Here is a 25,602-nt window from a genome sequence, read left to right on the forward strand (position 1 = left end):
GGTGTCTACAGACTCCTCTGCCATTTTTTTGATGAGTTTGAGATGTATTTGTACGGGATTGTGTTCAATTGTGAAGTATCCCTACTATTGTATCACCCCAGGAACACACGTGTGTCAGGTGACTCTGAAACTTTAAACTATACAACATGTGTCAACATAGAGGATGGTGTAACAGCTCTCTCTGCTGAACTCTTCCTGCTGATGTGTTTCACTAAAGATGTCAGAAAGAGTGGGCGGGTCATAACTTATGAAGTGGAGTATCTGAATTTGTCCTGGGTTATTTGAAACGTCTCTTCTGTCTTCCAGTCTCCTTTATGACTATTTTGAATCTAATATCTTTATGTATACCACAAACTTAAAGTGATTTTTGATTGATCTGATTCATTTTGAGAATTGATTAAATAAACAAACATATTGATATTACTTGAGCTAATGAACAAAGAGTTTGTCTGCTGTTTGATGACTCATGTGGTTTTTACCAACAGATGGCAGTGATGTGAAGATAATTTGTAGCACCATCCATTGCTGTAAAGTCTCAATAGATAAACACTAAATGTGAAAGACTACAAAAAACAGACAAGGGCTGGTTAAGGGTTTTAAATGTCACTTAATGCAACCACTGAATTTGAGATTAGGTTTTTATTTCTAGTTCAGCTGGATTTCACCCATTCATAGCACCACAGTAATACTCAAGAGATGTATCGCACGTGTTGAGTTTTAACTATATTCCTCTCAGAAACTGTGTACGGTAACAGTGAGCTGCACACACACCTAGAGAACGGGAGGAACTTGTATTTTGCCTGCTCTCATTACTTTGTATGAAACTACTCCCATGCAGAAGGTTTGTGGTGTAATGGCTTTAATTAATGTGTGTGAGTAGAACAGGAGTAGAAAACCATCTTTAAAGTTGAAATGAAATGGGAAAATGCCTTTTTAGCCCTTTTAGATCACATCCCAGTTATATTGTGCACCAATTTAATAATATCTTAAAAAAAAAAAAATCACTATTTTTTTATCAATCGTCTTTTCTTCCTGTAAAACAAAATGTGAAGTTTGCTTACGTATGCTAGTACCAAACAATTCCAACCAATAATTACATCCATTCATCATTCAATCTGCAACTCTTAGCCACTGCATCTGTGTGTGTGTAGAGCCACAGTCCTCTGTAGCTCTGTGACGTGCTTCATTCTAAGCCCACCCACTTTTTAGTGGTCCAATCAAACGTGGAGGATTTCATTTAAATCATTCTTGTAGCTGTACACGGCTCAAATATTGCGTTTCACTGAGGAATATGTCACAGTAAAGAAGCTAAAGATGTTCCAACTTCTGTTTCACTGGGACTTGTAACTTCCTAAATGTTGTCTTTGCTATTAACAATCTTGACCAGCACTGAAAACGTTTTGGGATAAAACACGAGCAGCCCACGCTGACCAATCACATGTCATGATGTGGTACATCTGTGTTGCTGCCGTCACCACGACATGTACATTTTGGAGGAGGTACACCTCAGCTGCAGATTAGCTACAAAGCTATGCCATGTTTGAGTTAGGGATATTATATATCTTAACATTCAGTAACTTACATGCTGTTATTGCCAAAAACAACATTTTGAACCCCATGAATTGTCTTAGGATTGAATTGAGTTCATATTATTGTGCCGTTGGGGAAATTAAATGAAGCTTACATCTCGTCATGGTGTAAAAATTGTCTTTGTCTTTATTTGTAACCCTAACCACAATATTCCCAAACATCAACAATGTGATTTAGTTACTTAATCATACTGTAGTTGCCAAGCAAAGATATTGGTGAGATGAATAATTCCGTCCTGAGATTGTTGGTTTAGTGCTATGGACCAATCTGCAGGTGGAAATCCTTAAATTACATTGAACGATGGTAATGTGGAGCGTGGGAAAAGAGTTCCCTTTGAGATCAAATTGCATCAGGGCCATGAGAAATGTGCTTTTGTTGTTGTTGATTTTCTTCACAGCAGAAATGTACACAAAATATGTGTAACGTGAGATGGCAAACACATGAAACAACACTAGCAACACTTGTTGGAAGGTTTTGGTTGATATATTTCCGCTGTGGTAGTACAGTGAAGAGCCAACATCACGAGAGGCCAATCAGATTGCTCTGACATTATTCCCTCCCACTTTATATGATTCTATTAAGGTGAATCATCTTCGGATACAATCTAAATTAACTACAGTCCTTCATGTGAAAAGAAGAGAAAATGATGAACATATATTTAATACTGCTCGTGCTGAAAATGGGACGTAAGTATTCAAGTCACATTTACTCCAGATAAATATTTGAAAATTACATTTTCATGCAATAATATAGAGAAGATATATGAATGATCTCTGTTATTAATCACTCTGTTTTAATTTTATCTTCAGGATGCACCGAAGATCGGATCTTTGAGACAAAGACTGTTGGTGTTGGACAAAATGTCACTCTAACATGTGCCCGCCAGCATTCTTGGCATTCAACGTACTTATTCTGGATCAGGCTTGTTTCTGAAACCTTCCCTGAAATATTAGGAGGAACATTAGCCAATAATTACGACGTTGTTTTGGAGACTCGTCGCATTACAGCAAAACAAGAACCTGGAAAGTTTGTCCTGCATATTAACAAAACACAGTTCAGCGATACTGCAGTCTACTACTGTATGAAAGTGAGATACAGCACCATGACATTTACAAAAGGAATATTTCTGAGGATTAAAGGTAAAAACAGCAACAGAAATGATTCATGTTGTACAACAGCAATGTTACGTATTTGAATGTTTTGTAACACTGCATATTCATATTAATGTAGAAGTCACCAGACTTTTGTTAAAGAATAGATCATTGTAACCTAAGCAACCTGTCTATAATCTATTTGCTTATCCGATGCGTGGGTCCAAGGATAGAGGACGTTGTATATTGTAGAGATTGTAAAGCCCTCTGAAATTGAATTCAATAATGTATCAGCATTGAATTGAGTATGACATGTTAACTGTTGTTGTTTTGATGTCTCAGGACCAGAACCTGATATCACTGCCGTCACTCAAGACTCTCCATCTGATCCAGTCCGTCCAGGAGACTCAGTGACTCTGCAGTGTTCAGTCCTCTCAGACTCTGAGAAGAAAACGTGTCCAGGAGAACACACTGTGTACTGGTTTATAGCTGGATCAGATGAATCTCGTCCCAGTGTTATTTATGCACAAAGAAACAACAGTGCTGGATGTGAGAAGAGTCCTGAGCCTCACTCTCCACAGAAATGTGTCTACAGCTTCTCTAAGAACGTCAGCTCCTCCAATGCCGGGACTTATTACTGCGCTGTGGCCACATGTGGAGAGATATTATTTGGAAATGGAACAAAACTGGACATTGAAGGTAACGGCAGAACATTTCAATACAAATCATTAATACAGATTCACTTTGAATCCATTTAGATCATGTATCACAAAGCAATTGTACCACATGCATTATATCATCTTGTCAATGATATCTTGTCAATATGAACATTGGAGGTATGTATATGATCATGCTATCTAATAATCTAAAATGTTTATTACTCTTAATGTTAATTATATGTTGATTCAATGTTTCAGTTGACAGCACCTGTGATTCAAAGAACGACAACACAATTCTCTTTGTGGCGTGTTTTGCTCTGGCTATAAGTCTGATTGTTATCGCCGTCCTTGTTTATGCCGTCAGGAACAAATCCTGCGATTGTTGCAAAGGTAAGAGACGTTACTCGACCCCATAGTGTTTCCCCAAAGCTAACATTTGATTTACATGTGTGCTGTGTGTGAGAACATACAGTATCATGCATCTTCTATAAAGTTAAATCCATCTTTAACAGTTTATTTTTAATAAAACAGCTGCTGCCACTCTGCAAACAAATGCTGCAACAGCCAGTAACAATCAGCAAAATCAGCAGGTAAGGTATATAAAGATGTTGTTACTAAATAAAAGATACCTGCAATGGTTATGTATCTGTATGTGCACGTATTAGAATCTGCTTTCTCATGTTACATTTTTTCACTCAGAGCGATGAGGACTCTTTGGTTTATTGTACACCAAACTTTACCAGGAGGAAAGCTGGCAAAGCAGAGAGAAGGAATCAAAGAGAAGAGACGATCTACACAGATGTCAGGGCTTTTGTGATGGATAAACGATCCAAAGTCTGAACATTTAACAGTAACGTTTTTGGTATTAGCATGTACGTGTAGCATTGTGCATTCCATCCTTGTAATTTTGTTACATTTTTGTGCATTATATTATTAAATGTTTCTACTCGAATGATGCATCTACCCAAGTTTGATTTTTTGGAATATTCATTTTGAAAGTGCGTGAGAAGGGTTGTCTCTCTTTCACTTTATTTTTTTTATCTGTTAATAAGCATGATTGTACTAAAATATATATAATATATCATATTTGTGTGCATGTGTTGTTTCCTTTCTTAGCAAACTAACTTATGACAAAAGATACCACAACTATAATAACATTTAAATAAAAATGAACACCTGTTTACTTCAAGGTCAATATGTACAGTGTGTTCATTTTCAAAATACTTTCATTTGTAATCACTGCAGGATGCATCTTAATGTACAAAGTCTGTTAACACATTATATTCAAATGTCAGAATTCACCACAAATCAACTTTCTTCATCGCCATCAGCACTCCACATGGAATATTTATGACTGCTGTGTAACCTAAGTTCAGCTGATACCACTTTGAGGTTCATGGTGGTTACATTTTCAGTTTTAGAGATTGATAATCACATGATGGAGAGTGACAGTGAGTTGCTTCCTATCTCTGTATATAAACTGTTAGTTTCTGAGAGATGTTGGTGTTTATTTGCCTGGTATGTGAGTGTGTGAAAGTTAGATGGAGGTAGAGAAAGTTTGTTTTAATCTTTATTCATTACCAGCCCCGACAGCGAAGCTCACGCACACAAACACTCACACTCCTGGCCCGATTCGGTGAAACTTCACAGTGACGTGTGAAGTTGAAATCAAAAATAAGGAAGCATTCTAAGATGGATGTTCAGGGTGATTTATTTAATCTATAAGTATTTATTTTCCACTTAGCGAAAGGCGCTCCAACCAATGTGCAGATGAAAAAGAAAACTTGAGACCATCTTGCCACGAGATCACAACAGCCGCAACTCCCAATTGGGCCAGGGGTTCAAAAAGGAAGGGCCAATGGCCCCTTCCCAACTTCCTAACCACCTAATTCTAGCGCCTTGCTCGAACCACACCCATCTCTAAACACAACCTTCATTTTGAGCTCAACTACAGATCTGCAAGTTTTGTGACTGACTCTTGCACGGTTCACGGTGACTAACTCCGTCCACAGAAACATACAAAGTACTTCTGTGGTAGTTCCTGATACAGTGGTAAAAGGATGTAACATATTTCAGCCATCTTTTTTCATACAAAAAAATTACCTCTTAAAAAGGGATAAAAGTGGAAGCAGACCTGAAGTGAAAAACTGACATACGGAGAAGCCTTTGGCGAAATTTACCCCAGTAAACTGAAAGGATCCTTTTTGTACTATTTGTGATGAGTGAAGATGTGGTTATTTCAAATGAGGAGACAATATAAATATTCATCTTTATGTCAACAAAATAACTAAAGTAAACAAGGCCACAGACATGATGACCTTGATGTTATACAACTACACTTTCTGTGGCTACGAATTCACAAAGCAACTGAAAATCTGGTGTTCTCCCACAAAATCAGCATGCAACATTTTTTTAGAAGATGTACACATTCTGATACACAACTTCCTTCTGTCACTATCGAATATCAGTTGGGAATAAAAAGTTCTGTACGAGCAGACCAATGCTGAAGCTCTCTGTGGAGACTTTGGGGCCTCTGCACGGGCCCTGCTCTTTCTATGGAGAAGGGTGTTGCTGGTTGTGGTAATCTGCTCTAACAACAGAGTACTCACACTCTTGTGGCGACTCTCTCTTCTTCCTCTTCTCTCTTTTCACTTTCCGTTTGGAGAAATCCAGTGCTGCATAGTTTATTCCCTTTGCTTCAGCATTCTGCAAGAAATATTTGTGTTAATGACGAATATTTCATAGATTTGGGCTGTTCAACACAAAATATATAGTAAAGATTTTTTTACAGCGACTTTACATCGATCTTAACATACTTTTTTAATGTAATTTCTCAGTCATCAGTACTATATTTAATCCTCTTGACTTTTACCTCATTTGTCATATAGTAACAGATATTATGTTGTACGTAGCTACTCAACAGTTAATTAGATTTGTCTTGTATGTTATGAGTATAATATTATGTGTGTTTTGTCCAGAGGATTAGTGGCAGTATATTTATCACACATCCACATCTAGATCGCTAGCCGGTGTAAATCAGACAGCACACTGCCACATATTTACCAGATCATTTGACTGATCCACAGTTGACCTGTCATGTCCAAGATGATGGGAAGCACTCTCTGCTCCTGTTGATATAAAAACAAAGACTTCATAATGCGTGTACACACATATCGATGTGAATTTTGTCATTATCTCTTTTGAGGACAAAGAAATCAAACAAAAGATGTGGATCACATTTTCAGTTGTGGCTTCACACTTCAACATATTTACTTCTGTAATAAGCCCAATGATAAGCACTGAAGAGCTCCACTAAGCTTTCTGCAGTCAGGGAGACGTGATTTACTCGAGGGACGGATGACAGTTTGTAATGACTGACTTCTGAAATTGGATGTTCAATATTTTCCTGCTGTAACAGGATAGTGTGGTCGGACATGTCTCAGAGGGACAATGAAAATGACTCGCTGGTTTGAACAATCCTCATATTCTGTTGAATAGACACACAAATGGACAGTATGTTGACCTAAAGAAGACTTATTTGATGGATTGTCCATCATTCCATTATATTTTAGAGATAATATAAACTGAAACACACATGTTCTGTTTTAACTGCAAAGTATTTTCCTTCATTCAGAGCTTTATGGTACAATCTCAAAAAGCAAACAGTAACTAAAGTAAAATACGGTGAACCTACCTTTGCAATTTTTGCAAACTTTCCTTTGATTTCTGAAGAAAATAAGGACGACTATCACAATCACACAGCAGGCCAACGGCACTCCAAGCACAAGGACAACTGGGTCCTGTTCTGATCCTGAATCACAAAGAGAGTAAGCATTATGTAATTATGGATTCTTGGGAGTAATCTTATGTTATTGGAAACACAGTGACATTTAGAAAACTATTAGGAGGCACAATTGGTAAGCCTATGTTTCATAAAGCGTTTCGTCAAAAATACTCTTTTATTTGAGCTGAAGAAAGTAATGAACACTGATTTATAAATGCAACTTGAAAAACCAAGGCTCATAGGTCCTCATAGGCTCATTCATTTATAATTTCTGTTATAACTTAATAACTTACTGTCTCTATGAAATAAGTATTAAATTTAGTTGATAACTAAGGCTTCAAATGTTGTATAAACTCTTAGTTATCCTCTTAAACTTAAAAATAAACTACCACTAATAATAATTACATTGATTATAAATAAAACAAATATGATTTAAATACAACTGTAAAAACCTACTTGTCTCCACTTTGGTTCCTTCACCAAACAGGATCTCTCCACATGTGGCCACAGCACAGTAGTAAGTCCCAGCATCAGAGGAGTTCTGTATACTTTTGGACAGACTGTAGACACAACTTCTTTCTTCTTGTTTATCACTGTGAGTGTAAATGATGCCTGGATGAGATTCTCCTGATCCAGATCTGAACCAGTGCACACTGTGTTCACCTGGACACTGGACTCTGTTTTCTTTGTTCTTGGAGAGAAGTGAACACTGGAGAGTCACTGAGTCACCCGGCCGGACCGACTCAGTCTCCGGGCTTTGCTTCACGTATAAAGATTTCTGATGATTAAGATCTGCATGATTCAGGTAAAAATACATTAATAAGAATGAATAATTAAAATTACTAAATGTGGCAAAAGAAAAATGTATTTTACCTTTCACAACCAAGAAGGTGCCATTAACAAAACTCTGTGAATATCTTGCTCCATGGACACAGAAGTATGTCGCTTCGTCCTCTTTGCTGATATTTCTAATGGTTAGAAAATACTGAGCGTTCCGCTCTGTGACTTCGAAACGTGGGTTGTTAAATTGCTCACTAAGTGTCACACTGCCAACAATAACAGTAACGACCTGTTGGACCATATATCCAAGAGGCTGCTTGTACCAGTAAAATGATTTGTCTTCCGTTTCAGAAACTGAACACTGCAAAGTAACATTTCCACCAAGTTCAGTCAAAGTCAAAGAGAGCTGGTGAGGATCCTCTGCAGTTTGAATCAGATCTGAAGAAAAGAGACAGAATGTAACAAAGTTAAAGCACAAGATAAGTAAACAGGTAAAGTATGAACCCTTCCAAAGATTAATACATGGTCGTGTCTTTCTCAAAGTAGTTAAGAGTTGCACTTACACACTGTACAAAGTAGAATCAAAGCAGCCAGTCCTCCGATCATTGTGGTACAGCACTCGTGTCTTGCACTACTGATGTCACACAACCAAGTGGAAGATGTAGTCACAAGGTGATCAAGGTTTACAAAGTAGAATGATTGGCTGAAACATAGAAAATGACCGTCCCCCTTCATTTTTTCAACCTTTGGTCTATTTTCATTAGATAGGAAATCTACATGTTCTGAGTATTTGTTGTATTTTCAAAGCAGTGTCTTTATTCAGACTGCATGACTACATTTATTGTTTCTGTGATAACCATTTTTTGTGTTTTTTTGGCCTATTTAAGAACAAGTACTGAAAGTCTTTCAACAACAGCAAAATCGGTCTTATCGGTCACGATGTGGAGAAATATTTTTGATTTTAATCACATGCACATGCACACAGGTGACACAATACACATTTTATATTTGTTTTTGCAAGACAATTCCATAATTTCAAATTAACTTGGAGTGGCAGATGGTTTGTTACACAGAACAAAAACAAAGTACTCAGCAGGTGATTGGATGAACCATCTGTGTATCACCGTCAGTCAGGAACAAACACCCTCTCCTTCGAGAAAAGTCTTCAGCGCTGTACTTTGTTCTTTCACTGAAGAAATACTCTCCAGATCTGATGTAACGGGGCCAAGCCCCTATTCAGAATTACATTAATATAACTGATGCTGTAGCAGCTTTTGTCGCGTCACAAAGACCTAAAACACGCCCGTGGCTGCCGCCGCTAGCTCCTCTCAGGATGCTGATTGTTCTGAACCAGAATGGTTTGGACAAAAACGCATTGCTTGAAGCCTGACAAGGTGGATTCTTGCGAAAAAATCAGTGGCTTTATAAACAGTTCACACTGGAGCCATTTACTGACACACTGCTCGGCCTAACGGCTGAAGTCCAGTTTTACAGTGATCCTGCTGTCTCACGCACTTTGGTAACTGAACTAAGCCTCAATGAATTTTTGGGTATATTGCTGGCTAGCTTGTTTGCTAATGACATCCGACATGTAAATGAGACAGCATTTTCCTCTTTCAGTGTAGGCTAGATGTTTTACTTCCTGCGTTTGTGCTAAGCTAGGCTAAACTCATCCTGGAGCTGGATTCCAATGTTTTGATAATTGTCTAAATTTGGACATCCAATCAACACTAAGAGGTGAAAAGGAGGACTTTTGAAATAACATTAGCTACAGCATAGCCTGCAGGTTTTAATGACAGTTGTGGAGAAAGGTGAGACGAAATGTGGCCAAAGCCACAAAGAAAATGTCACTGGTTAAAGTGGGAGAAAGAGGGCTCATGTGAATGTACAATTTGTAATTATGATAAAGCATTGCAGTTTTATCAACTCATAATGGACAATGGACTTATTCAAACTGATCTGAATCTTGATGGTCTTGCAAGCACTCTTAAATAGCTGTTTGTGTAAGGATTACAGACACTAGAAACCCAAAAGCACAACTCAGAGACAAGATACAAGTTCAGTTCTTTTACTAGAGTTCAGGCAGGGTCAAAACCGGGAGGTCAGTCAAACAAGCGAACAAATCTAATATCCAAGAAATCCAGAAATCCAAGGTCGAAAACAGGCAGATCATGAACAATATAAAGGTACGCTGAGAACTTGGCAATAACACACAAGACAATCTGGCAGGGAACAAGTGCAAGTGAGGGGACCTACATAGTGAGGGCTAATGAGGGAATGGGCTGCAGGTGAGATGGGTGTGGAGGACCAGGTGAGGGGAATGAGAGATGATCGGGTGTGAATGGTAGGATCTGAAATGACAGGAGAGTTAATAAAACAAGCAGACAGGATGAAAACAAACTAATATGAAGGGGAATTCGTGACAGTTTGCTTATCATTTCCTCTTTTTTTAATAACAGATACTTTGATTTGTTTTAGCACAAAAAGCACTAGTAAAACCAATAACATTAAGGACAGGCCCATTTAATTAATGATGTTACTAGTTACACTTGTGTGTTTCACAAGTCTAAATGTCTGCTTTGAAATGCACATTAAGACACAAAGTGAGAAGGATCAAATAGACTGTCAGGGGTTTTCACCAGTGAACTGCTGTGTAGCTGTCCACCACAACTTCCCTCAACTGTAGAGCAAAGTATGGCCAACAAAAACACATACTGAGCATTATATGTTGTAGACACAATTAATTTCCATTTTAAAACATATACAATGTAAAAAATGTAAGGGGACAACTACTCAATTGAATAAACCCGTCAATCTGTCTGGTCTCACAGCACTTTGTAAATCCCTTCTGCATGTAGCGAGAGGAGCAAGCAATGCCACATGCAACAGCTGCACTGACAGACTGAAGCTGTGGTGGGCCACTTTTGCACCCTTTGACCACCTTCAAGGCTGTTTACTGTCAACAGACTATTCAACAGGATGTGTAGTGAGGGAAGAGCTACAATAAGCTTCAGCAGGCAAACTTATTGTTTTATTTTTACTTGTTGCTGTGTTCATTTAAAGTATAGATACTGTCTATCCTTCATGTTTTTAAGATGCAACCATCTACGACCGTATGCATGTGCAGTCTTAAAATATCACAGATGCATATTTGCGTGTTTTGTTTTAATCTGCAGATTTATTCACCACCTGAGTCTATCACTGCACCACAGACTTAAGCAAGACTGGCTCACCTATTTGCAGATAATCAGGCAAACTTAACTTAAGATCAAGGTTAAAAATTCTGCATAGACAAATAGACCAGAGTGGGTCCAGTGAAGGATGAGCACCTCCCCCTCTGACAGCAATTACAAATGAACAGCACAACACTGCAGAGGAGTGTGATGAGAAATGGTCAGGACATAGCATGACTGGGTGCGTTTGTCCGACCCTCCTGAACCCTTAACCTACTCCTGTAAGTTGATGTGATATTAATAACAATCATAAAAACAAGTGTGTTATTAAAAGGTAAAACATCGTTCAAGCAGAGCTTCCTGAGGCTAAAACAGAGAAAAGTAGGTTTGTATTGACACCTTAGTTTGAGGCCCGGCTACAGCAATGCTTAAGTTTCCACGCATCATTTGTTTGTCAGTGGTGACTGTGAATGTGTGTCTATTTCTGTCCGTTTGTGTGTGAAAGTACAAAGCGTGTTTTGGCTCGTTGTCAACGCTACGTTGAACCTGATGAAGGCCACAAACCACAACGAGCTGGTCTAACAAGTGTGACGGAAGTTTCGGTCCTAAACTGTAGATAGATAGGTTGTCTTTCTAATTTCTTTCTCCATACAACCTTCAAGTTGTCAGGAAACCTTAACGCTGTTTTGATAATTATTTAACGCTGGAGTTTGTGGTGTTGTACTGGGCTGCATTTTAATGTTAGTGTGAGGATGTCAACTGTAAATAAAGTGACCCAGGATTGTTTATTGATAATCACCTTGTTATTGATTATATTGTTTTATTTGGGGTTTTGTCCCTCGTTCACACTGGACAGATAAATATATACGAGTCAGAAACTTTAAATCGCCTCCAGGTGAATGTGATACTGTGAGAGTGGCGCTCTGCTGCGGCCTCTCACCAGCCCCCTGAAAAGAAGTGATGTGAGTATAGAGGAGGGATGGTTTAACCGCCCTCCTCTGTACGCTGTGCTCTTCCTGCTGATATGACTGACAGGCAGGAGTGGGCGGGTCATCATTGATGATGTGGAGCATCTGAATTTTCTAGCGTGCATAACATTTAACATGTCTCTATCTCTGTGTATCGTGATGGCAAATGGATGAATGCTTCTTTTCTGCACACAAATCAAACTGATCAATACATTCCTGATTAACTGAGTGCTGCAGACAATGTTGTAGAATTTGCGTAGTCATACATTGAATTTGACTCCGGTTTTCACATTGCTCTCAACGTACATACATAGAATATACAAATAAAAAAGAAAAATATAAAAACAAGGACATTAAAGACAACAAAGTAGAACAGAGAAACTAAGCTTTAACATTTACCTATTATGTACAATATAAATAAAAATATATATCCAAGAATATATATGAACATAAAGAACAACAACAATGACAATGGACAATGGATTTGGGATATTAGTGCAGATAATAGTGCAGCATGTCTGATTAATTGTTCATGAGAGTGACGGCCAGTGGAAAGAAGCTGTTCCTGTGTCTGGTGGTTTTGGCGTACAGTGCTCTGTAGCGCCTACCAGAGGGGAGGAGTTGGAACATTCTAACACAGAGGAGCCATTTACTGCAGAAAAGAGAGGACATGTAATATGCTGAATATGTGCACAAATACAAGCACTCAATAGTGTGAAGATTACACAAACAAAGGTTTAAATTGGCAGGGACGCTGGATTGTAAAGCATTTAGAGTTTGGCACTCTTCTTTAGACAGCATCCCGACAAACTGTTAGCATTTTGAATTTACCGGTAATTGTTTTGCATGTTTTACACGCTTGGAATCGAATCCTAAAGCTGGACATGTTAGAGCCATGAGTTAGCACAAAGCAACTGGATCTCAGTTTTGATGCATAAATGCTACAATCCTTAAATGTGTAAGCTAACACACAAACATAATGAGTGGCAGTAATTCAGTCTGGTTCTCTTTTGGAGAAACATTCATATTGGACTTGTTTGCAATTTGTCATTTACATCAATCAGTGGGTTTAGAGAGAAATGTATAACTAAAATTCTGCACTGCAAACTGGAGCGTTTAAGTTTAAGAGACTTATACTAGTCAGTGAAGCTCTAATGAAAGACGCTTTTGAGTTGCACTAAAGGAAACGTAGGATCCAGTGTTTTTGGAGCTTGACTCATTGTAGAAACAAAGAATCAGGATGTCTTTGCCTCTGCTGCTTCAATTTTGACCACAAATTTAATCCGTCTCTTGTAAATTCTCCAACTTTTTGGAAATGTCATTCCCCCTCTAATCTTGTTAATTTGCCATTCCAATGATCATAACCTTACAAAGTCTTTATTTTTGCCTAACTTTAACTGCACCTTAATCATGAGAGGAGGAAATGGCTTAGTGCATCCTGGACAGGGATAATATCTCACCCCATGAATCACAAAAGAATGTACCAGCAATCTAGTTTAGGGTTTCTAGAAACCAGGCTACATCCCTCATAAATATGGTAGTACAAGAGTGAATGAAATATTTTCAACCAGATTGTTTTTGTATAACTGTGGTTCACATTAGTATCAAATCAAATCATGTCATATTTAGTCAGTGTCAGTTGTAGAAACCCACCATGAAACAAAAGTGCGCTGTTGGTGTTGTTTCATATTTTTAGGTTGGAAAATAATGACAGGCCAATCAGATTGCTCTGAAACTGTTCCCTCCCACATGATATGATTACATTAAGACACATCATCTTCTAATTTGATCTAATTTAACTGCAGTCTCAAGTGGATTAACAAGAAAATGATGATCGTATTTTATTTACTGCTGATTCTCAGAGTGGGGCGTAAGTACATGTAGCAATGTCAGATTTACTTCAGATGTATATTTATATCATTGTCATGTTCTTACAGTAATTTAGCAGGACATACCTGATTCTTTCTCTGTCAATAATCACTGAACCGTGTTTCTCTTCATATTTTCAGGATGCACAGATGATCTGATCATTGAGACAAAGAGTGTTGGACAAGATGTGACTTTGACTTGTGTTCGCAATACATCTCTGGAAGGAACAACCTTGTTTTGGATCAGGCTTGTTTCTGGAAACTTACCTGAATTCTTTAAAGGAACATTCACTTTTAATTATGATGGTGTTAATACGACTCCTCGCATTACAACAAAACAAGGACCTGGAACATTTCTCCTGCATATTAATCAAGCAAAGCTAAGCGATACTGGAGTTTACTACTGTTTAAGAGTGAACCAACTTGATGTGGTACTTTTGAAAGGAACATTTCTGAGAATTGGAGGTAAACATTTATAAAAGTAGTTTACATAATTTAATTATCCAACATGTATGTATAAAGATAGTACATGTTTCCATTATCAATAGGAAAGTGTGTGCCATTATATATACAAACATTGTTTAAGTACTTCAATGCTCACTAAAGCATTATTATCATGTTTGTATTTCTCAGGACCAGAACCTGATATCACTGCCGTCATACAAGAGCGTACATCTGATCCAGTCCGTCCAGGAGGCTCCGTGACTCTGCAGTGTTCAGTCCTCTCTGACTCTGAGAGGAAAACGTGTCCAGAAGAACAGAGTGTGTTCTGGTTCAGAGCCGGATCAGATGAATCTTATCCTAGTGTCATCTATGCACATGGAACCAGTGATGGATGTGAGAAGAGTTCTGAGTCTCACTCTCCACAGAAATGTGTCTACAGCTTCTCTAAGAACGTCAGCTCCTCTGATGCCGGGACTTATTACTGCGCTGTGGCCACATGTGGAGAGATATTATTTGGAAACGGAACAAAACGGGAAATTGAAGGTAACGGCAGAACAGTTCCATATAAATCAAGATTAATTTAGATCATGTATCACAAAGCAATTGTACAGTATGCCTTATATCATCTTGTCAAAATAGTTGTTAACTTCAATTATTTGTTCATTTTCATATACTTTCAGAACTCAACATGTGGGATTAGCAGAAGACCAACACAGTTCTGGTTCTGCTAGTTGCAGCTCTGGCTATGAGTCTGATTGTTATTGCCTTCCTGATTTACACCATCAAGAGGAAAACGTGTGATCGTTGCAACGGTAATATAAGTTTCTAACAGTATCTCGCAAAAGCTAACTTTCCAGAATTAACACAACTGATATGTGTAAATTAACCTTCAGGGTCTTTCATCCTAAATCTCTGTTTTTATTTTATAACACAGCTCGGCAAACAAATGCTGCAACAGCCAGCGGTGACCACCAAGGTCAGCAGGTAAGGTTTATAAAGAAAAGATCACTATGGAAAAGTTATTGGACTTTTTTTTTTTTCCACTCTACATATATTGAAATTAAAATATGCTTTTTTCATATTTATTCAGAGAAATGAGGACATGTTGGTTTATTCTGCACCAACCTTCACCAAGAGGAAAACTGGCAGAGCAGAGAGAAAGAATGTAACAACAGCAGAGGGAGAGACCGTCTACAATGATGTCAGGACTTTAGTGAAAGATTAACAATCTACTGGATTTGCTAATTAAAGCTAGTATAAACTGTTGTTAATATGCTGCTTCACATCTGATATCGGTTACGGTCTTTTACTTTGATAACCTTGAAAAATGTTTTCAGGACTTTTGTTGATATTCTACAGCATCTCATATCTCTTAATTCTTGTTTAATTTCATGCATTGTTTATTAAATCTTTGGCGAAATTAGTTCAAATATTTGACCATATTCTACTACCGACCTTAAAAGTGTCAGAGGATTGAGGAAAGTTTCCATCTGTGTGTTTCGTCTGATGTGCAGTTTTAAGGCTGTAAACTTCTCCTATATGTATCAATGCTAAGATGTACCGTTTTCAGTCTGTTCAAAAGTTTTCTCTTTTCTTTTATAATGGCATCATTTCATTGATAATGTTTAGTCATAATTTGTTGATTTTGAAATAACTTTAGTTAGTTGATCTTGTATAAGACAGGGAGATTGATTGATTTTCTTATTAAATGTTTGCAGCGCAGTAGAAACTAGTTCAATACTTTTACAGAAATAAACCAGGAGGCTCAAACAGCATAATCCTTTTTTATTGCTTATTGTTTTTGCTCATGCTGATCTCTTACCACTCTTAAATTCCATTGATTTTAACAATTTTCATTGTTTTGAAGACTTCTCAGAGCAATGTGCTCACATTTGCTCCTGGACAAAAAAATGTACAGATTACTTTGAAAATATAATTTGCATGAATAAAATCCACATCTAGTATAATGGAAAAAAATTAAATAAGGATTGCATACATTTTTCATAATTCCTGCAAGTGAAAAGCAATGTGACATACAGTATGTCTTAACCCTAAATGAACTTGAGATCAGGGCAAAAGAAAAAACAATTACATTCCACCCTATCAAGCCTCTCAACAAAACGATACTGTGTGTCTAAATCTATTTGCAAATAAAGACAGTAATTAAATAAGTAATGTGTTGATGTGATTCCTATAAAAAATATTTTAGTATTGAAGTTCAGGTGGTATATCACAACCTTGAGGGTTGTTGTGAAAAAGTTACATTGAGCTGTGTGGCGGTCCGTGTATTTTATACCTGGGCCTTCAGTGCTGTCCTACCACAGTTGAGCCATCTCCCAATAACCACATTATGACGCCACAGCTACAGGTTAGTATTTGTTTCTCGTGGTGTAACAATACACGTAATCGTATTGAACCGTTCGGTACGAGGCTCACGGTTCGGTACGCATTACGAACCGAACAATACGTTTGAATATTGCATTTGGAAAATGCAGAAGCTTAAATTGTGGGAAATATAATGTTCCCACCCGATGTAACAGGCAACGTGCTGTCTGACACGCCCACCACAGAAGAACAACATTGTACTCGGGTGAGGCACGTGTGTTCTGGGAGGCCCGCTATGCTAAACTAGCTTAGCAGGAAAACTAACAGCAGCACACACGCTACAAACTCCCAGCAGGGTTTAGGTAGCTGTTCCCTACCGATTCAAACATGGCTAAAGTAATCGCCACACAACCCCCATTTCTCTAGACCATAATTCCTGCTTTGTAAAAGAAAACAAAAGCCCAAACAGAGAATCAAATGTCCGAACCCTAACCCCGACAGGTTATTTGTTTCATGTAAAAATGAAGCTCAACACCTACAAATACACTAACTGCAGAGTGCAGATACATGAATATGCGCATGACAGGATGCTTCGTCATTAACGGACAATACATATCGTCAAAATCAACTTCATTAACACAATGACAAGAACAAACTCACAAGAACCAGTCACATATATTTATATGACAACAAAGCATGACAAATCAATCCAGCCAAACTGCGGTGCTAAAACGCATTCCGCCACACACTCAAGAGCACGAGCCATTCAAATATTATTCACATCAGAGAGAACAATATTAACCATATCATAAAAACGACACGATAGACAAATTAACACAGTAGTAATGCTACTGCAGATGTAAAAAAACAAAGGCAGTTCACTTACCAAAGCTGCTGTTCACTATTTAATACAGACATAGTTCATCCTCCATTCTTTGTTAACAAAGAGTTTAATGACACAGTTGTACAGAACATCTTTTCAGTTCCAGCAAGAGGTCCTTCTCGATTGCCATGGACACCAGTGATGACAGTTGAGCCTCCCCAGTTGTATTTCTTGAATATCTTTTTATGCGTTTGAGGGTTGAAAATGTCCGCTCATCAGAAGCAGTAGATATTGGGATTGTCACCGCCCAACCTGTCACGCTAGCCCACTGACCAATCACGTACTTGTAGGCCAGCTAGAAGGATCTGACATGTCAAAGAATACGCCCAACATGTCAAACTAAAAATCTGATTGGTTGAAGACTATGACAATCAACAATATCGACCCCATTTACTTAAACTGCAAAAGGATTCACTTGTAACTCTGAAGGCCTCCGGGCAGCTTTTTTTGCTTAGAGACAGCATAGGGGCCAAATCTGATTGGATAAAAGCTCTACTTAAAACAAGCTGTGCTGGACATAGCGCAACTGAGGAAGACAGTAGCTGTGCAATGAGATAATAAGCTAATGGGAAAAAATATTTAGAATACATGTAGTATATTTATGAAAAATAATTAAATTATAAAATAGCTATAACTGTGATTCTGTCTAGGCCAGCAGAGAAGGCTTTGCTGGCCCTGACGGCCCACCACTGCGTTACACACACTTAAAACATACCTGTTGCTGCCACTAGATCCTCTCAGGATGCTGATTGGTCCGAACAAGAACGGTTTGGACACCAACGCATAACTTGAAGCCTGACAAGGTGGATTCTTGAAAAAATCAGTGGCTTATTGAGCAGTTTTTACACACTGGAGCCATTTACTGACCAACAACTGCTCGGCCCAACGGCTGAAGTCCAGTTTTACAGTGATCCTGCTGGATTCACGCACTTTTGTAACTAAACTAATCCTATATGATTTTTTAGATGTATTGTTGGCTAATGACATCCGACATGTAAATGAGACAGTATTTTCCTCTTTCAGTATAGGCAAGCTGTTTTGCTTCCTGTGTTTGTGCTAAGCTAGGCTAAACTCATCCTGGAGCTGGATTCCAATGTTTTGATAATTGTCTACTAAGCCACAGGGTTGACCGTGGCTAAGTGGAGAGCAGGGCCGTCCTTCAATCAGAGGATCTGGCTCCACTAGCCACATGTCAATGTGTCCTTGAGCAAGACACTTAACCCCAAATTGCTCCCGTAGCTGTGCCTACAGTGTATAGATAGATACTGAATTGTAAGTCGCTTTCGATAAAAGCGTCTGCTAAATGACTGTAATGTAGTGTAATGTCTAAATTTGGACGTCCAATCAACACTAAGGTGAAAAGGAGGACTTTTGGAATAGCATTAGCTACAGCATAGCCTGCAGGTTTTAATGACAGTTGTGGAGAAAGGTGAGACGAAATGTGGCCAAAGCCACAAAGAAAATGTCACTGGTTAAAGTGGGAGAAAGAGGGCTCATGTGAATGTACAATTTGTCATTATGATAAAGCATTGCAGTTTTATCAACTCATAATGGACAATGGACTTATTCAAACTGATCTAAATCTTGATGGTCTTGCAAGCACTCTTAAAGAGTTTTGTTTGTTTATCATTTCCTCTTTTTTAATAACAGATACTTTGATTTGTTTTAGCACAAAAACCACTACTAAAACCAATAACATTAAGGACAGGCCCATTTAATGAATGATGTTACTAGTTACACTTGTGTGTTTCACAAGTCTGAATGTCTGCTTTGAAATGCACATTAAGACACAAAGTGAGAGGGATCAAATAGACTGTCAGTGTTTTTCACCAGTGAACTGCTGTGTAGCTGTCCACCACAACTTCCCTCAACTGTAGAGCAAAGTATGGCCAACAAAAACACATACTGAGCATTATATGTTGTAGACACAATTAGTTTCCATTTTAAAACATATACAATGTAAAAAATGTAAAGGGGACAACTACTCAATTGAATAAACCCGTCAATCTGTCTGGTCTCACAGCACTTTGTAAATCCCTTCTGCATGAAGCGAGAGGAGCAAGCAATGCAACATGCAACAGCTACACTGACAGACTGAAGCTGTGGTGGGCCACTTTTACACCCTTTGACCACCTTCAAGGCTGTTTACTGTCAACAGACTATTCAACAGGATGTGTAGTGAGGGAAGAGCTACAATAAGCTTCAGCAGGCAAACTTATTGTTTTATTTTTACTTGTTGCTGTGTTCATTTAAAGTATAGATACTGTCTATCCTTCATGTTTTTAAGATGCAACCATCTACGACCGTATGCATGTGCAGTCTTAAAATATCACAGATGCATATTTGCGTGTTTTGTTTTAATCTGCAGATTTATTCACCACCTGAGTCTGTCACTGCACCACAGACTTAAGCAAGGCTGGCTCACCTATTTGTAGATAATCAGAGAAACTTAACTTAAGATCAAGGTTAAAAATTCTGCATAGACAAATAGACCAGAGTGGGTCCAGTGAAGGATGAGCACCTCCCCCTCTGACAGCAATTACAAATGAACAGCACAACACTGCAGAGGAGTGTGATGAGAAATGGTCAGGACATAGCGTGACTGGGTGTGTTTGTCCGACCATCCTGAACCCTTAACCTACTCCTGTAAGTTGATGTGATATTAATAACAATCATAAAAACAAGTGTGTTATTAAAAGGTAAAACATCGTTCAAGCAGAGCTTCCTGAGGCTAAAACAGAGAAAGGTAGGTTTGTATTGACACATTAGTTTGAGGCCCGGCTACAGCAATGCTTAAGTTTCCACGCATCATTTGTTTGTCAGTGGTGACTGTGAATGTGTGTCTATTTCTGTCCGTTTGTGTGTGAAAGTACAAAGCGTGTTTTGGCTCGTTGTCAACGATACGTTGAACCTGATGAAGGCCACAAACCACAACGAGCTGGTCTAACAAGTGTGACGGACGTTTCGGTCCTAAACTGTAGATAGATAGGTTGTCTTTCTAATTTCTTTCTCCTTACAACCTTCAAGTTGTCAGGAAACCTAAATGCTGTTTTGATAATTATTTTAACGCTGGAATTTGTGGTGTTGTACTGGGCTGCATTTTAATGTTAGTGTGAGGATGTCAACTGTAAATAAAGTGACCCAGGATTGTTTATTGATAATCACCTTGTTATTGATTATATTGTTTTATTTGGGGTTTTGTCCCTCGTTCACACTGGACAGATAAATATATACGGGTCAGAAACTTTAAATCGCCTCCAGGTGAATGTGATACTGTGAGAGTGGCGCTCTGCTGCGGCCTCTCACCAGCCCCCTGAAAAGAAGTGATGTGAGTATAGAGGAGGGATGGTTTAACCGCCCTCCTCTGTACGCTGTGCTCTTCCTGCTGATATGACTGACAGGCAGGAGTGGGCGGGTCATCATTGACGATGTGGAGCATCTGAATTGGCTATTGTGCATAACATTTAACATGTCTCTATCTCTGTGTATCGTGATGGCAAATGGATGAATGCTTCTTTTCTGCAAACAAATCAAACTGATCAATACATTCCTGATTAACTGAGTGCTGCAGACAATGTTGTAGAATTTTCTGTTCGGCCCAGAAACATAGACCTACATGTTTACAGATAAATTAAGTGTCATGCATTTATATTCAAAGGGACAGGACAGTTTAAAAAAGTTAATTCTTAATCTACCGTTTGTATTCCCATGGAATTTGACTCCGGTTTTCACATTGCTCTCAACGTACATAAATAGAATATACAAATAAACAAGAAAAATATAGAAACAAGGACATTAAAGACAACAAAGTAGAACAGAGAAACTAAGCTTTAACATTTAACTACTATGTACAATATAAATATAAATATATATCCAAGAATATATGTGAACATAAAGAACAACAACAATGACAATGGACAATGGATTTGGGATATTAGTGCAGATAATAGTGCAGTATGTCTGATTAATTGTTCATGAGAGTGACGGCCAGTGGAAAGAAGCTGTTCCTGTGTCTGGTGGTTTTGGCGTACAGTGCTCTGTAGCGCCTACCAGAGGGGAGGAGTTGGAACAGTCTAACACAGAGGAGCCATTTACTGCAGAAAAGAGACGACATGTAATATGCTGAATATGTGCACAAATACAAGCACTCAATAGTGTGAAGAAAACACAAACAAAGGCTAAAATTGGCAGGGACGCTGGATTGTAAAGCATTTAGAGTTTGGCACTCTTCTTTAGACAGCATCCCGACAAACTGTTAGCATTTTGAATTAAATTGTTTTGCATGTTTTACACACTTGGAATCGAATCGAATCCTGAAGCTGGACATGTTAGAGCCATGAGTTAGCCACAAAGCAACTGGATCTCAGTTATTTGGATAAATGCTTCAATCCTTAAATGTGTAAGCTAACACACAAACATAATGAGTGGCAGTAATTCAGTCTGGTTTGTTTGCAATTTGTCATTTACATCCATCAGTGGGTTTGGAGAGAAATGTATAACTAAAATGCTGCACTGCAAACTGGAGCGTTTAAGTTTAAGAGACTTATACGAGTCAGTGAAGCTCTAATGAAAGACGCTTTTGAGTCACACTAAAGGAAACGTAGGATCCAGTGTTTTTAGAGCTTGACTCAAAGTAGGAACTTTGAGTCAAGTCACTCTTTGTTAAGAATCGTATCCGTCTCTTGTAAGTTCTCCAACTTTTTGTAACTTTAACTGCACCTTAATCTTGAGAGGAGGAAATGGCTTAGTGCATCCTGGACAGGGATAACATCTCACCCCATGAATCACAAAAGAATGCACCAGCAATCTAGTTTAGGGTTTCTAGAAACCAGGCTACATCCCTCATAAATATGGTAGTACAAGAGTGAATGAATTATTTTTTAACCAGATTGTTTTTGTATAACTGTGGTTCACATTAGTATTAAATCAAATCATGTCATATTTAGTCAGTGTCAGTTGTACAAACCCACCATGAAACAAAAGTGAGCTGTTGGTGTTGTTTCATTTGTTTAGGTTGGACAATAATGACAGGCCAATCAGATTGCTCTGAAACTGTTCCCTCCCACTTGATACGATTACATTAAGACACATCATCTTCTAATTTGATCTAATTTAACTGCAGTCTCAAGTGGATTAACAAGAAAATGATGATCGTATTTTATTTACTGCTGATTCTCAGAGTGGGGCGTAAGTACATGTAGCAATGTCAGATTTACTTCAGATATATATTCATATCATTGTCATGTTCTTACAGTAATTTAGCAGAACATACCTGATTCTTTCTCTGTTAATAATCACTGAACCATGTTTCTCTTCATATTTTCAGGATGCACAGATGATCTGATCATTGAGACAAAGAGTGTTGGACAAGATGTGACTTTGACTTGTGTTCGCAATACATCTCTGAAAACATCAACCTTGTTTTGGATCAGGCTTGTTTCTGGAAACTTACCTGAATTCTTTAAAGGAACAAATAATTTTGATTATGTTGGTGTTAATACGACTCCTCACATTACATTAAAACAAGGACCTGGAACATTTCTCCTGCATATTCATCAAGCAAAGCTAAGCGATACTGGAGTTTACTACTGTTTAAGAGTGAACCAACTTGATGTGATACTTTTGAAAGGAACATTTCTGAGAATCGGAGGTAAACATTTATAAAAAGTAGTTTACATAATTTAATTATCCTACATGTATGTATAAAGATAGTACATGTTTCCATTATCAATAGGAAAGTGTGTGCCATTATATATAAAAACATTGTTAAAGTACTTCAATGCTCACTAAAGCATTATTATCATGTTTGTATTTCTCAGGACCAGAACCTAATATCACTGCCGTCATACAAGAGCGTACATCTGATCCAGTCCGTCCAGGAGGCTCCGTGACTCTGCAGTGTTCAGTCCTCTCTGACTCTGAGGAGAAAACGTGTCCAGAAGAACAGAGTGTGTTCTGGTTCAGAGCCGGATCAGATGAATCTTATCCTAGTGTCATCTATGCACATGGAACCAGTGATGGATGTGAGAAGAGTCCTGAGCCTCACTCTCCACAGAAATGTGTCTACAGCTTCTCTAAGAACGTCAGCTCCTCTGATGCCGGGACGTATTACTGCGCTGTGGCCACATTTGGAGAGATATTATTTGGAAGCGGAACAAAACTGGAAATTGAAGGTAACGGCAGAACATTTCCATATAAATCAAGATTAATTTAGATCATGTATCACAAAGCAATTGTACCGTATGCCTTATATCATCTTGTCAAAATAGTTGTTAACTTCAATTATTTGCTCATTTTCATATACTTTCAGAACTCAACATGTGGGATTTGCAGAAGACCAACACAGTTCTGGTTCTGCTAGTTGCAGCTCTGGCTATAAGTCTGATTGTTATTGCCTTCCTGATTTACACCATCAAGAGGAAAACGTGTGATCGTTGCAACGGTAATATAAGTTTCTAACAGTATCTTACAAAAGCTAACTTTACAGAATTAACACAACTGATATGTGTAAATTAACCTTCAGGGTCTTTCATCCTAAATCTCTGTTTTTATTTCATAACACAGCTCGGCAAACAAATGCTGCAACAGCCAGCGGTGACCACCAAGGTCAGCAGGTAAGGTTTATAAAGAAAAGATCACTATGGAAAAGTTATTGGCATTTTCCACTCTACATATATAGAAATTAAAATATGTTTTTTCATATTTATTCAGAGAAATGAGGACATGTTGGTTTATTCTGCACCAATCTTCACCAAGAGGAAAACTGGCAGAGCAGAGAGAAAGAATGTAAAAACAGCAGAGGGAGAGACCGTCTACACTGATGTCAGGACTTTAGTGAAAGATTAACAATCTACTGGATTTGCTAATTAAAGCTAATATAAACTGTTGTTAATATGCTGCTTCACATCTGATATCGGTTACAGTCTTTTACTTTGATAACCTTGAAAAATGTTTAATGTTTCATTTTGACATGTTTTAATGGCTTTTGTTGATATTCTAGTAGAATGTAAAAAATGTAAAAATGATTAAATATATTTTTCATAATTCCCACAAGTGAAAAGCAATGTGACATACAGTCTGTCTTAACCCTAAATTAACTTGACATCTAAATATTAAAACTGTTTTAAATAATCAGGGCAAAATAAAAAACGATTACATTCCACACTATCAAGCCTCTCAACAAAACTATACTGTATGTCTAAATATATTTGCAAATAAAGACAGTATTTATGTAATGTGTTGTGATTCCTATAAAAATGATTTTAGGATTGTACCTATAAGTTCAGGTGGTTTATTATTACCTTGAGGGTTGTTGTGAAAATGTTACATTGAGCTATAGTGTATTGTATGTTTTTGTAGTATTGTGTATGTTGAAGGAACACAATGGAAACAAGACATCAGTCACGATGTCTGTGCACAGCGTCTGACTTCCATTCTAGAGAGATCATCTCAGACCTACGATTAATGTAAATATTTTAGTAACAATGACGATAGTATTTCCGTCAAACGAATTTCCAGATATTAACCATCCTTTATCTCACTCCATGATCAAAATGTTATCATTGAATAATCTGCCGTTTTAGAATCGTCAAATGTCAGCGTGCTGTGCTGCGAAAACAGAAGGTTCTTTTTTAATTTTGCCAAATTAAAATTCAACACGTCACCAAAATCTGTCGGATCTATTTACAATAATCATGAGGAGGCAAAACTTATTTGTCTTGTTGCTTCTCATTTCACAATCGAGTTGTCCTTGTATGCCACGCTAAGATTACAAAACCTGAATTTACCTTAATTAAGCCCAAAGTCAATGATTTTCACACAAATTCTATGAATCGTATCAAATATCTGTTCTATGTACACGTGAGTATTTTTTTAACCTTTAATTATCTAGGATAGTGCCATTGAGATTAAAAATCCCTTTTTCAAGAGTCTCGTATATGTGGGAAAGTTAACTAAATGTTCTTCTCTTGCTCCAGATATCTGGGTGCGCTTCCCTTCTCTCACCAACGACCCCTAAAGACAAGCTGCTAACCCCAG

General features: G+C 37.9%; 2 protein-coding genes across 2 annotated transcripts; one reads left to right on the forward strand and one right to left on the reverse strand.

Annotated features, from left to right (window-relative positions):
• Positions 1-5,893: 5,893 nt before the first annotated feature.
• On the reverse strand, positions 5,894-12,150 carry LOC142962905 (immunoglobulin kappa light chain-like). The gene is made up of 5 exons (XM_076103588.1): positions 12,018-12,150; positions 7,998-8,342; positions 7,581-7,916; positions 7,035-7,066; positions 5,894-6,046 (listed from the first exon to the last, which is right to left on the reverse strand). Exons 1-5 carry the CDS (start codon positions 12,148-12,150, stop codon positions 5,894-5,896), a joined length of 999 nt encoding a protein of 332 aa, XP_075959703.1.
• A 1,722-nt stretch (positions 12,151-13,872) lies between these two features.
• Positions 13,873-25,582, forward strand: LOC142962906 (uncharacterized). The gene is made up of 8 exons (XM_076103589.1): positions 13,873-13,915; positions 14,547-14,900; positions 15,292-15,333; positions 22,892-23,215; positions 23,385-23,738; positions 23,876-24,007; positions 24,130-24,171; positions 25,542-25,582. The coding sequence occupies exons 1-8, from the start codon at positions 13,873-13,875 to the stop codon at positions 25,580-25,582; spliced, it is 1,332 nt and encodes a 443-aa protein (XP_075959704.1).
• Positions 25,583-25,602: the final 20 nt, after the last annotated feature.

The sequence above is a fragment of the Anarhichas minor genome, unplaced genomic scaffold (assembly GCF_050575085.1).
Source record: "Anarhichas minor isolate MPS153535 unplaced genomic scaffold, ASM5057508v1 ptg000028l, whole genome shotgun sequence".
Classification (NCBI taxonomy): Eukaryota; Metazoa; Chordata; class Actinopteri; order Perciformes; family Anarhichadidae; genus Anarhichas; species Anarhichas minor.